Source organism: Salvia hispanica, chromosome 2, assembly GCF_029641045.1.
Source record: "Salvia hispanica isolate PSC_SH4W2 chromosome 2, Shi_PSC_v1, whole genome shotgun sequence".
NCBI classification, from domain to species: Eukaryota; Viridiplantae; Streptophyta; class Magnoliopsida; order Lamiales; family Lamiaceae; genus Salvia; species Salvia hispanica.
In genome coordinates this window covers 8603213-8617636 of record NC_142693.1, presented here as the reverse complement: position 1 = coordinate 8617636, position 14424 = coordinate 8603213, and the positions used below count along the sequence as shown (strand labels likewise).

The following is a 14424-nucleotide window of genomic DNA, read 5'->3' as shown; positions in this document are numbered from 1 at the left end:
AATTTGTCTTGCATAAAGAGGGTTTTCTCAACTAGACTTATAGTTCAGTTTATTCTATAAATTTTATTGTAATTTTCATTTTATTTATTGTTGTTTTTTTTTCTTTTGATTGCAATAGTTAGAGTACCGCGTGTATATATGGTTCGAGAATATTATCCCAATATTTCTTACAATTCTTAGAGAGAGAAGAATCGTACCATTCTTGACTCAAGACATGCATAACATTTATTTTCATCTTTACACAATTTATTATTTTTGTATATTTATATTGTCAATGCTGCAATAATTATATTAAGTGGTGTCAAAAAAAATAATATTTGATTACTTATGATGAATTAATAAATTCATGTATACTTTAAGAGCGTCTTCGGTGGTGCCCCTCCCACTATCCCCTCCCACTAGGACTTCCCACAAAACTGTCTGCCACGTCATCACTAGCCCCTCCCATTCCACTGCCACATCACTGGCCCTTCCCACTGCACTAGGACTTCCCACTAGGACTTCCCATTAGGTCTTCCTGCAATAAAATTAAATTCACAATTAAAATTAAAATTTTTACGAAATTAAAATTCGACACGAATACGAACGGGGAAATGCGAATATTTCATTAAAAAAAACATACATCATTCGAAAAAAAAAATTACATAGTAGATAGAAAAAAAAGCAACCACATCAACTTGCACCCCTCCGCGTCCAAACCTCTTCGATGATATCCTCCTGAAGTCGAATATGGGCATCTCTTTGCCGCATGTCGGCAAATGCGCGCAACCGCTCAACCTCTCCATGAGGTACCCCCATGTTCACATTCGCACTGGCCACGCCGTGGCTTGGACCGGCACCCGTATCATCTTCGTTGGTCCACTGAGTCAGTTCGTCCCCTTCACTTTCGACAATCATGTTGTGCAAAATGATACATGCGTACATGATGTCGCCGATGTTGGGAATATACCACTGCCGTGTCGGACCCCTCACCATCCCCCATCGACTCTGGAGCACACCAAATGCGCGCTCAACATCCTTGCGCGCTGCCTCCTGACGGGTCGCAAAGTAGGACTTCTTTGGTCCGACCGCATGCTTGATCGTCTTTACAAAGACGGGTAAGTTTGGGTATATCCCATCCGCCAAATAGTATCTCATATTGTGCTGGTTGCCGTTGGCGACGAAACTGATAGCGGGACCAACGCCATTGCACTGATCGTTGAATAGGGGCGACGACTGGAGGACGTTGAAGTCGTTGTTCGACCCGGCGACTCCAAAATAAGCATGCCATATCCACAGCCGGTAGTCAGTTGTATCTTCAAGGATCATCGTGGGATGCTTGGCTTTGAAGCCGGAAGTGTGTATCCCCTTCCAGGCGACGGGGCAGTTCCTCCACTCCCAATGCATACAATCTATGCTGCCCAACATCCCAGGGAACCCGTGCACCGACCCGTGCATATTTATCAGCCGCTGGCAGTCTTCGGGGCTCGGACGCCGAAGATACTGATCCCCGAATATCGATCTAACGCCCGCGCAAAAATTCAGCAGACACTCGACGGCTGAAGACTCGCCAATGTGGAGGTACTCGTCGAACATATCGACCGGGCCTCCGTACGCCAGTTGCCTGATTGCGGCAGTGCACTTCTGTATTGCCGTGTGTCCGGGTTTGCCAGCCGCATCCTCCCTGATCCTGAAAAACTCATATCTTCTCTCTAAAGCACCCACGATATGCATAAACAGAGGACGATACATCCTAAAACGTCGCCGGAATAAGGCATCCCCAAAACGCGGCTGCGGAGCAAAGTAGTCCTCATACAACCGAATATGTGCAGCAATGTGGTCCCAGGGTACATGACGTCGGCGATGGATCGGCCGAGGTACCGCCGCCGCCGCCTGCTGCCGCCGCTGCTGCCTTTGCCGGAGCAATCGATCAATCGCCTCTTGCACAACGAGATCCAATTCATTATCACTATCACTATCACTAGCGCCTCCGCCACTACCACCCGCACGAGTACTCCCCATTAGATATAATTGAAAAAAGAGGTTAGAGAGAGAAACTTGTCAACACAAGTGGTGTGAATGAAATGAAGTTGGGGGAGCTCTATTTATAGAGTTTTAAAAAAAAAGAAATTAAAAATTGCGGACGTCCGACCGGGACGTCCGACCTACGCCACAGTGGCGGAAGTCCGGTCGGACGTCGGTGGGAGGGGCGAGGCCGTCCGACGGGCACTCGGGACGGGCGTGGGCGCACTTCCCACCCACTACGGCGGACGTCCGGTCGGACGTCAGCACGGGGCGACCGGGGCGTCCGCCGTTAGAGACACTCTAAGAGCATCTCCAACGGCGGATGTCGCGGTAGGACGTCGCGGAAGTCCTACCCGACGTCCGCCATTGTGGAGCAAAAGGTCAGACACGCCCGTCCCATTAGCTCGTCGGATATCCTCGCGACGTCCTACCTGACGTCCGCCATTGTGGAGGGGGTCGGACGTCCGAGTTAAAATTTAATTTAATTTTTTTTAAAACTCTATAAATACGGCTCTATATATACGGCTCGTTAAATTTCGTAAATTTGAAACGTATAAATTGAATAATTGTGATTTTATTTTATTGCGGGAAGTCCTAGTGGAAGTCCTACATTGTGCAGTGGGATGGGAAGTCCTAGTGGGAAGTCTTAGTGACGTGGCAGGAGGTTTTTGTGGGAAGTACTAGTGGAAAGGGCGCCACCGGAGATGCTCTAACATGATCCTATGTGTATATTTGCAATGAAATAATTAAATATAGCAAAATCGAGTTGTTCAAACAAAATAATTAGTCTACTACCAAATTTTGGTTTACTAATAAAACTATTGTTGAAATTAGGATTTAGCACTTAATTGTTAAGTGATACAACTGATTTTATATGGAGAATCTAATTATCTCATATATAGGTGATCATGCTAAATAAAATATACAGGTATATATTTACAAAAAGAGAATTTGCAGTATTGAGAATTGTAAAGTAGTATAAAAAATTGTCTGGATGTTTCATGTTCCAACAAGCCACATTTAAAAGTGCAATAAATAAAGATAAAAGCTCCAACATTCAAAAGTTCTATCATTATTCATTAATGTAATAATGTTAACTAAACCAATTAATGTAATGTTATTTTTGTGTAGTTTATCATTTAAATTTTTTTATAGTCATAATTTTGACGTTTTGAATATTATGGGTTATTTATTCATTATTTTATTATAACTATGATTTACATTTTTAGTAGAGAAATATGAATGATTGTTTTAAACATATTTGTCAGAAGTATCAACACTTGATACTCTCTTCTTCGTTGTCCAAATAATTGTGTTTGTCTTGGTTCTATTTTAAATAGTAATTTTATGTCTTTTAAGTGTAAAATGAATGAAGGAGTATATATTTATTGAATTGTTATTTATAGTATATTTTTTCTATTTTTAATCTTATATAGTTATATTATTTCTTATTTTAATTAATTAATTAATAATTGAAACCCATACAATAAAAAAAAATACTCTGTCTTACATCGTACGTGGTTTAACACTAGTTGGTGATAAGAAGAGAGATCCATTAAACTCATATCATAATTACAGCTCTTTATGAACACACTGACGTGAGATAGTCATATTTATTTACCATTTTTGGTAGAGTCACCTATTTCTTTTTTCGTCCGCCCCTAAAAATTTGTCACTTTTCATTTTTACCATTTTTGGTAGTGGATCCTACATTCCACTAACTCTTTTACACTCATATTTTATTATAAAACTAATATATAAAAGTAGGACCTACATACCACCAACTTTTTCAACTCACTTTCTATTACATTTCTTAAAATCTGTGTCCGGTCAAATGGTGACGAATGATTAGGGACGAAGGAAGTATTTAGTTAGTTATCAACACGCATGGTGCGTGATGTAGAGACACTAAATATGACGTTCCATGAGCATTTCTAATTAGCACAATTGGCATTTAGTTTATGTTAACATTGTTATTTCTCTTGAGAATAATATATTTCTCTTTTTCTTTTAAATTGTTTATATTTTTTGTCTTATAAAAGATGTTATACTTTTTTTAGGAAAAAATTTTCTCTTAAATTAATATAAATTAATATACCTTCGTTCGCGATCGAGCTTTCGGAAGTGCCGCTTGTCTGCTAATTTGCAATTGCCGGACGACCGCAGACGAGGGATTGCCCGGACGAATAATGAACCACTGTGGATGCTCTTAAAACCCAGGTCGTCCATTTCAAAATTAATTTAATTCACACATATAATTGCAAATGATAAAAAGATTAAAAACTACAAAAAATTCTCTCTGTCCAGTAATAAATTTTTCATTTTGCTATTTTCGTCTGTCCACGGTCTACCAATAAATTTCCCATTTGTTTTTTGTTATTTTTGGTAATGGACCCATATTCCACTAATTTTATATCGCTCATTGTTTAATATAAAACTAATACTATTACTCCTTTCGTCCCACTCAAGATGGCCACATTCTTGAGTCGCACGGGATTTTAGGGAGAATTGTTAGGTGGAATACAGTAGAGAGCAAAAAGTAGTTGAATATTTTAATGAGGAGAGGGAAGAGAGGATGTTATTTCCAAAATTGGAAAGTGATCATTTTTATTGGGATAAACAAAAAAGAAAAGGTGGTCATCTTGATGGGACGGATGGAGTATATAAAAGTATGACCCACCTTTGACTAACCTTTTTGACCAACTTTCTACTACATTTCTTAAAATTGCGTCAGATCAAAATATACCTTATAAGTATTGGACAGAGGAAGTAAGGGATACATAAGAGCACTCACAATGGTGGCCGATCGCGAGGGCCGAGCGATTGGCCACCCCAGCGCCTCTCATCGGCTCCAATTGTAGAGAGGGAGCCGATCTCCACTCACCAAGGGCTCCGCCCCAAGGTCGAGCCAGCGCCTCAGCCAATCCACCATCGCCTCCCCATCGGCCTTGTGATAGGCCCCCATTGCAGGGCGTCGGAGCCCATGTTCAAATATATATATTTTTAAATTAATTTATTAAATTTCTTCCCTTGTACTACAATCCCATTCATTTTACACACCCACAGTCTTCTTTACTCACATTTTGAAGACGATCATATTACCAACTGAGCCGAAGAGAACTTATTTTGCCCAACGGCAAGAGGCCGCTCGGAAGGATGTGGAGCGGGCTTTTGGTGTGCTCCAAGCACGTTGGCCATTTGTTAAAGGCTCGTCGCGTTTATTCTACCTTGGAGATATCGCTAATATCATATATGCATGCATCATCAAGCATAACATGATAGTCGACGATGAAGGTGAAGGAATCACAGACGTTGTCAATGAAAACACTCCTGGACCAAGCCACGATGTTGCAAGCGAGTCACATCGTCAGGGTCTACCATACAATAATGATTAGCGTCTTCAGGCATTTGTTGACATGCGCTAGGCCAAAGCCCGTCGTGCACTCCAACGTGATATGATTGAAGTTAGTGTGACCATGCATGCACTGATGTTTTATTGAAATTTGCTTCTCGTTGTATTCTTTTCATCAATATTGTAATATATCAAAAAATTAATTTATTATGTGATTTTAATTTAAATTATTTAGATATTGGCATTAAAAATAAAAGAAAATAGTGTTATTGTGGAGATGAGATAGTCCTTATGAAACGAGCTCCCATTACAAAGAAGATTGGTTGTTGACATGGTACGAGAAAATGGAGATTGGGTGATGGAATCCGGATTTAAGGTGCCCTAATATTTATGAATAGTGTAACGGATTATAGGAATATAATATAAGATTGCTGATTTCATTTGAATAAGAGATAAGATAGGGGAGGTTAAAAAATGAATGTGATTAGTGATGCCCTAATTCACGATTAAGGGAGTAGTTGACCTAATAATTAGAGTTTTTAATGTAGTGTCAAATTATTGTTATTTTTTGAGTCTTTTTTTTTCTCCCCTCTTTCAGAGTCTCTTCTTCTCCAAACACACACTATTCTAGAAAATCACACACACAGCAGTAGTGAACAGTAGTCTCAAATTCATGCACGCAGATTAAAATCACACGATTGTGTGAAATTCCGACGAAAATTTCGTGAATTTGTGATGTGAATTAGAAAATGACGGGTCGAGACGGAGGGTACGTTGTGCCGGCGGATCCTCTGAATGCGGTGGGCGGGTTGAAGAAGAAGGGCAGCGGCTCACGCAGCTGGATCCTGCTGGATTCCTCGGGTCAGGAAGTCGTTCTCGATGTCGACAAGTACGCGATCATGCATCGCGTCCAAATACACGCTCGTGATCTTCGCATTCTCGACCCCCTCTTGTCTTACCCATCCACCATCCTCGGCCGCGAGCGAGCCATTGTTCTCAATTTAGAAGTACAATTCTCCTCTTCTCTTTATTTCTCTTTTAATTCATTTTGTTTGGGGATCTTCTGTGATTGTTGCTTGGAGATTATTTTTTGTTCCGATTAATCGATTGAATTCCCTTCCCTCTAACCTCTCACAATTTTCTCAACTCTGTCAATTACTTGTTCAATTTCAGTAATTTTCTTTCGGATTTGTTTTTCTCAGTATTTTTTAACTTTTGTTTGTATTGGTGCAGCATATCAAGGCTATAATCACGTCTGATGAGGTGAGGTTTTAGTCTTCCTTTTAAGTACTACTACTCTTGTTTCAAATCCTTTATTCCTGTATTTTACTTTGTTGAGATATTATTATTTATTAGTTTGAACCAAATCTATTATCTTATAACCAGTATAGTTCTAGATGAGAAGTAGGATCAGAGTTTTAGGATTTCATAAGCTATTTATCTTAAGTGTGTTGCTTGAGCAGGATTACAGTTGAATTAGTGTGAATTTAGTTTTGTATCTTTGGATCAAGCATAGCTGCACAAGAAATTACCTTATGATAGGGTTGGAACCATGTGCTTTTGCTTTAGTATCATGAATCATGATAATTAACTAAAATAGTGAAATGCCTCTTGGGAGCTAGGATGTTTTCAATTATATCTGACACAATTTGAAAATAATTATTTTAGGTTTTGCTTCGTGATCCATTGGATGATAATGTTGTCCCTATAGTGGAAGACCTTCGAAGGCGATTGAAACCGCTAACTGATAATCGAGAAATTAGTGGTGATGGCAAGGAGTTACTAGCACAGCATGATGAGACTGGTGAAGAAGATGGTATATACTGAATTTATTGTTCTGCATAAGTGGGAAGTGTAGTTTTCCTTCGTTGATGTAGCACTGGGTCTGCATGCAGTTTCTCCTTCTCTCTGCACGTTCCTTTTTACCTTTTTCTTTACATCTCTCTGCACATTCTTTTTTTTTTCCTCGAATCTTTACAATGAAATATTGTGTGAATCCTGATAGGCTCACTGAAAATTACAGATTCTCCGTTTGAGTTTCGTGCCCTTGAGGTGGCATTGGAAGCTATTTGTAGTTTCCTTTCTGCTCGCACAATTGAATTGGAGAGTGCAGTTTACCCAGCTTTGGATATGCTTACGTCAAAGGTAATTTTATTTTTTTGTTTCATACTCCATATTTAATTGAGAAGATGTGCAATCTAATTGCTGCACATTAGAGTAGGGTTCTATAATTGTGATGTGGCAAAATTCTTTTTTCCTCCATCTTTCAATGATCTTGTAGATATATTGGAACTGTGACTGGTCTTTCTTCACAACCTACTTATTTAATTGTTTTCACTTAATCTCGCTTAGTTTTAGTTTATTGAGTCATTGACACACATATCCTTTAATCTTTATGGACGATGACTTCCCCATTTCTTTATGGATTACTTTCAACTGCATTTTCTGTTTGCAATTTGTTTACAGATTAGTAGCCGTAATCTAGATCGGGTACGGAAGTTGAAGAGTCAAATGACTCGGTTGACTGCTCGTGTGCAAAAGGTAGAACCTTCCTTACCTTTTTCTTCAGCATGAAGGAACTTCATGTTTTCCTTTTGTTCTTCAGTTGATTGCACTGCTTAAACAATGACATTACTCCTCTTCTACTTTAGTGTAAGTACTTTTTTTTGTTTTAGAAAGAGATGTTTGCAAATCTAAATCAAGAGAAGTTCATTGAAAATATCACTTTCTATTGGATATGCTAGCCTATATTTATTGTGTTGTTTATATTTTTCTTAAACTTTTCTTTTAATATTGATATTTTATTTATTAATTCATAGACTTATCCTTTATCATTCCAAAGGTGCGAGATGAATTGGAACAGCTTTTGGATGATGACGATGATATGGCTGACCTGTACTTATCGAGGAAGATGGCTGGAGCATCACCTGTGAGTGGCTCGGGTGCAGCTAGTTGGTTCCTTGCATCCCCGACAATAGGCTCCAAGATATCCAAGGCCAGTAGGGCAAGTATAGGAACCATGCGTGGGGATGAAAATGATGTTGAGGAACTTGAAATGCTTCTTGAGGTAATTTGGCGTACCGCACTCCCCTCTGGTTTCTTAAGAAAATGATGGACAACTTACTATCTGCTTTACAGGCCTACTTCATGCAAATTGATGGCACATTGAACAAATTGACCACGGTATGTTAACCATTATACTTGTTCTTTGAAAAACACCATCTTTTAAAATTTTGTATTATAATGTTTTCCAGATAGCATTATATGGATTAGCCTCTGCTAACCTTCCTGCCTTTGTTTCAGCTGCGTGAATACATTGATAACACTGAAGATTATATTAATATCCAGGTAAAAAAGCGACGGATGTGGTGCTTGATATACCTTTTTCTCTAAGAATATCTAATAATCTAAATCTTTGATTATGCACCTCTTGGCAGCTTGATAATCATCGAAACCAGCTCATTCAGGTCCGTCTTAGCAGATTAAATATTATCATTCATTCTTGACGGCCTTACCAAAATACTCATAATTTTCGTTTCTTATGCCAGTTGGAACTGTTTCTGAGCGCTGGAACTGTGTGCTTATCCATTTACTCATTGGTAGCTGGAATTTTCGGTATGAACATTCCATACACATGGAACGACGATCATGGATACATGTTTAAATGGGTGAGTAGTGAGGATTGGATTGTTTGTATTTGCAGTTGTAGTTCACTACACTCAAGAGTATATCTTCCTGATGTTCACAGGTGGTCATCTGCACGGGGATTTTTTGTTCGATTCTTTTTGTTCTTATAATGTCGTACGCGCGCTACAAAGGGCTGGTCGGATCTTGAGTCGAATCGTCCAAATTTGGGATGACATTTTTCCGTCTCCTTCAAATCCTGATGAGAGAGAGAACGCAATTTATTTAGTAACTTTAGATTACATATTCGTTTCTTTTTCAACAGTTAAACACTGCTGCTATTCAACACCGCAAGATTTCCCTCAAAAAATAAACTATGTTCCATTTCCGTTGGTAATTTCAGTTACAGAAAATGTAAATGAATTTGGATAGTCAAAAGTGAAAAATGTTTAAAATTAATTAATTACTCAAAATAAGTTCATGTACGTTACAATGGATTATGTGTCATTGGTTCTATAACCTTTTGAGTTGTGTAAGTAGTATTTGTCAAGTAATAATACGAATTATCTCTAGTGAATTACATATTGATGCACCGTTTTCTACTTTTCTCTTTTGCTAAATCGCCTTCGATTTTGGGGCAATTTGATTTCATAATCAAAATCAGATAATAAATCTAGTGATTTTAGCAGCAATTAATCCTTTATGATTGTATAATACTGCATAAATAATTGATGTATTATCCAACATGCGGTAAGTTTGATGGATTAAAAGTTAAATATGTACTGTACTATAAAAATTGGAGACCAAAATAGAGATATGGAATGAAATTAAACATAATAGAGAACATAAGAAAAGAATCATGTTAATAAGTATCATGTTAAGTACATCTTTTGGTTGATTTTTTTCATTGGCGCAGAGAAAGCAGATAGATTTTGGCAGTACAATTTCTGAAGACTATACTATACTAATGTCTGTACAACAAAGGCAAAAAGGGTAGAGGAAAAAAAAAAGACAAAATGTCAATTTTACTCATATTCAGAAATCTCCACATACCGGCTAACGGCTTCAGGATTCTCCGGTCGCTCTCTCCATTATCATCTGCCCAAGTTGTGTGTACAAATCTCGTTGCTCCTCATAGCTGAGGTTCATCATTATCTACATCAACACGACAAGATAGACCATTCACAATCACTCGTGATGGCAAAACATTATGCATCACTTACCTGATCAATAATAATCTCCAGTGTCAAGTTCTGTGGCACAACAAATGACTGGTGATAGATGTACGCAAAAACCGCCATCACCATCTGCGTAAACAAAATATATCCACCATCTCAAATTAGTTTGGAGCGAGTTTTGAATCGAGAGTTGTCACCAAAATAATAAATTCCAGAAAAAAGAATAATTTTTATTCATTTAAAAAAAAACAGATTTGGTCAGGGGTGGATCACTGACTGCGGTTCCAGGCCGAACCAGAACCATGTCCAGGTATGGTTCAAAAAATTTCGAACCATGAACTGGCGGTTCAGTCAAAACCAAAAAAAAGAATGCGGGTTTTGAACAGGAACTGGAACTGCCAGCCCAGCGACATCACTACCCGTACGTGCATTTTGTGATAAATTCACCTGGCAGTCCATTCTGTCAGTAATCCCACCGTGACCAGGAATGCTGTCACCAAAATCCTGAAAAATGAAAGCAGAAACAATAAGGTATCAAAGAACTATTGGACTTTATAAGTTAATATTGATAAAATGAACATTATACATTCGTTGGTTCGGAGCTTAGAAACAAAACGATATTAAACCTTGATATTGAACGCCCTTTTGAAGCCGCTAGCGAAAAACCCTCCAAAAGGTGCTATAATCGATGCAAAGAGACCAAGGCAGAGAGCATGCCATTGCACTGGCAAAATGGAAATCTCTTTCCATGGAAACTGCGAACATATTAAAGTGTGTGATAGTACATAAGTGAATATGTTACAGCACAATATTGTCTAAAAATGTCAGAAAGAGAAAATGTGTACATGATAGTAGCAACTAAAAGATCGTTATGAATTTCATGGTGCCAATTTGACTGCAGGAAGGCTACTCCAATAATCCGATGAGGAAGAAATATTTACCCATTCAGAAAACCACTCTGGCAGAGCGAACTCCTCGGGTCTAAACAGTGTACCAGGATCACAGTGAAGCCAGCCAGATGATAAATCCTACATATCATCAGAAATTGAAAGACACACTAGGTTTCATATCAACTATGACGTGGATGAGGATAACCGTATAGATAAAAAAAAACACTTTCAGACTCTTTCACAGGAAAAACAGTCTGATGTCTAATGTTATTATAAGAACATTTGGAATGTTGTTTGTAAGTAAATATGGCTATATCTCCTTATTAACAAGAATACCATCCCAGAAATTGGACAACACGACACATTCTGTTCCCAAAGAAAAAATTTACAACAGCAAAAAATGAATTTAAATATAAAGTGAATATAAGCTAACAATTACCTTTCTTGGGCAGGTCAACCATTGAAAGTGGCCCAATACATTAGCAAGCTGGAAAGCAAGTGAAAAAAAAATTGTGATCATCTTGTGAATTATAATGATGGCATTGGACGTTGGAGACAAGTATAAATTCAACAAAAAGATTTTTCACTCTGTCTGTCTATTTCCTAATAGATAGATTGATGCTTACGAAGAAGGCTGAAATGACAGTAGCAACAGATGCTCCAATGAAACCCTCCCATGTTTTCTTTGGCGATAGCTTGATTAAAGGAGTTTTCCCAAAGAAAAATCCGAAAATATAAGCAGCTACATCGTTGACAATGATAAGCGATGCTGGAAGAAGGAACCTGCACAATTGCCAATCTGCATCTGAAGTTCTTTATCCAAGTCAATATCCAATGATGTAAACATCAGATCTCAGCCATGCCTATGAATCATATCTTCTTGTCGGGACCAGTTATTAGAGCCAGCAAGAGGAGTTGCCAAGAAGGGAAAAATCAAGCATGCAAAAAGGAATCCAGAAAAAAGCTTCAACGTAAAAGCTACCAAAGAGGACAAATATAAAATGAGGTATATTGTTTTACTGAATATGATTAACATAATTTAGCATAATATGGTGTGATTAAAATGCTAAACAGGACAAATGAAATGTTATTACCAGAAAATTCCTTCAAAGATATTTGCTACGGTAAATGCCGACTGAGTGAACACCACAATCAGGATCATATGTGTCCATGCAAATTGGCTGAATTGATACTTGTACATCTTCTTCTTCAGTGTAAGAATGAACCACACGAAGCCTGAATTCACCGACAGAAGAATATATAATTTAAAAATGTAAAAACTAAGATTTATTTAGTGGATAACAATATGGAGAATGTATGTTTTGAACCCCAAGAAAAAGCATATAAGCATTACAGAAGCTATAAAAGAAGTTCAAGATATTGTATACAAAAGAACTGCTTTTATAAGCATCAGTCAGAGGATAGACTTTAGGAGCAAACATGAAAATATTTAAGAAACACATAGAACCAAGCCTTTTGTGCATACCTGCAATATACAAGAAATAACACGTAACCATGTGATACTTGATAAATTTGCTCACAAGTTTATACAAAACTTTGTCTGATGCAACAGTGTTCACAAGCCTCTGACTGAGAATGCGACCGTACACAAATAACATCGCTGTGAAGAAAAAGTGCCTGAAACATCGGATTAAATCTTTAAAATAGCGAAACATAAACAAAACTGTATTTCCTAAAGAATCAAACAAAGAACCAAGGGAAACCAATTAATAGAATAATGGAACACAAAACATAAGAGTCCGTTGTGAAACAAAGTATCACACCAATTTAAGATCCTGAATCCCGGAAGGCGCCTGTCTTCAGATGCTCTCCTAAGTAAATTGAACAGCTCCTTGGCCATGAAAATCTGGATAACTACCACCATTGCCCAGATATACAGGTGCCCCATGTATATTACGAAGGTGAATCCTCCAATCATCCAAACAGTTGAGTATGTCCGGATCAAAAACGACTTGTACTTGTTCCGATCATTAACAAGCAGATTGTCGCCATTAGATTTATCAACTTCCGGAAAGGCCTAGAGTAACACGCAAAAGCAATGGGGAATTTCAAAAACGTAACTTTCGATATGCAGTAAAAAAGATAAACTACTCAAAGTTGAAAACCCTCTACATTCGACATAGCAAAGAAGCATCTCCATCGACGTAATGTGATGGCAGAAGGATAAGTTGGAAGTATTTAACTGACCTCAGTGGAACCTTTGCGCCGACGTAATCGCGCAGTAGGTGTTGATGGGGCCCCATAACCTGGATCCTTTTTCATATTTCTCAGGGCCTTAAGATCCCACAAGATATGTTAAGCAAACATTAACACTACCAAAAGAAAAGAAGCAAAGCTCAATTAGTAGTCCTGATTTTATCAGTTCTTCCTGTATATTAACTACTTCTATCTAAGTAGCAGATATACTATAACATTAAGATAACAAAATCACAAACTCTAAGATGATGAAACACAACCAACATAAACACCTATAGATATCTAATAATAACCGAAAATCAATTCTGCGATGCACGAGTATAGTAGCAACTAACAGTTGAAGAATCCAGCATAAAAAGTTTGCATCTTTATAAGAAAAAACAGAAGCCCAAGTAAATTGTAGTGCAAAATTCGAGAAAAGACCAGCTGGAATGCATGCATACATTTCTTGTGAGCTGAAGGATTTACCTCTAACAAATTGTGAGTAAAAGAGAATACGAAGAAACAGGGATTTAGATTACAGGGCGACCATCGTCTTCTTACCTTCGTTTTGAGGAACTGCGGAAAATTTTGGGGGAAATTTCTGTTTGTTTTTTTTTTCTGAAGTGATAGAGTTTGGCAATTCTTTAGGTGTAGTAATACCATTTTAATTTGTGATTTTAACACCATTTTTTAAATGATTTTCAGTTTGTGTCGTAGAATTAGTAATTCTTATTTAATCAATCATTTGTAACTATGTGATGGTTAAAATAAAAATTGATGTGATAAAATTATATAGAACTATGTAATAACAAAATTATGGTATTTCGAATATATAGAGTTGTTTTAATTAACATTCAAATAGAATGACGTGATTTTATCTAAAAGATTTATTGTTTTGTTTTACATTGATTTGATTATGTTAGTTATTTTCAGAGTTGTAGTGGAATAACTGCAAAAATATAAAAATTTCTAGCCTTACACAAATTTCATATGTTATGATAACCAGAAGTCAATAAAAAATATTATTTTAAATGACAATTAACTTTCAATTTTTCAGTAAGAAAATATCAAAGGAGATTTATATTCCACTGTTTTAAAATCCTATAAAAATCGCACAACTACTGAAATTCTGGAATACCAACAATTAACCTTGCTATATCACACTAGATTTGCAAGA

General features: G+C 37.5%; 2 protein-coding genes across 4 annotated transcripts; one reads left to right on the top strand and one right to left on the bottom strand.

The window, feature by feature from the left end:
* The first annotated feature begins 5935 nt into the window (after positions 1–5935).
* LOC125200769 (magnesium transporter MRS2-I-like) lies at positions 5936–9465 on the top strand. Its single transcript, XM_048098531.2, has 11 exons — positions 5936–6363; positions 6590–6619; positions 7025–7172; positions 7380–7501; positions 7823–7897; positions 8199–8423; positions 8495–8539; positions 8660–8704; positions 8794–8823; positions 8905–9024; positions 9105–9465. Exons 1-11 carry the CDS (start codon positions 6106–6108, stop codon positions 9189–9191), a joined length of 1185 nt encoding a protein of 394 aa, XP_047954488.1. The 5' UTR covers positions 5936–6105; the 3' UTR covers positions 9192–9465.
* On the bottom strand, positions 8957–13953 carry LOC125200768 (phosphatidate cytidylyltransferase 1-like). 3 transcript variants are annotated; one of them, XM_089063432.1, is made up of 13 exons: positions 13809–13953; positions 13257–13381; positions 12833–13086; positions 12535–12686; positions 12143–12284; positions 11675–11831; positions 11488–11535; positions 11100–11186; positions 10785–10913; positions 10606–10662; positions 10204–10287; positions 10034–10135; positions 8957–9239 (listed from the first exon to the last, which is right to left on the bottom strand). In XM_089063432.1, the coding sequence occupies exons 2-12, from the start codon at positions 13329–13331 to the stop codon at positions 10046–10048; spliced, it is 1275 nt and encodes a 424-aa protein (XP_088919558.1). In that variant the 5' UTR covers positions 13332–13381; positions 13809–13953; the 3' UTR covers positions 8957–9239; positions 10034–10045. The 3 variants fall into 3 exon arrangements, with proteins under 3 accessions (XP_088919558.1, XP_047954487.1, XP_088919557.1); XM_048098530.2 differs by lacking the exon at positions 8957–9239 and having other exon boundaries at positions 9822–10135; XM_089063431.1 differs by lacking the exon at positions 8957–9239 and having other exon boundaries at positions 9822–10135; positions 13734–13866.
* Between the last annotated feature and the right edge of the window lie 471 nt (positions 13954–14424).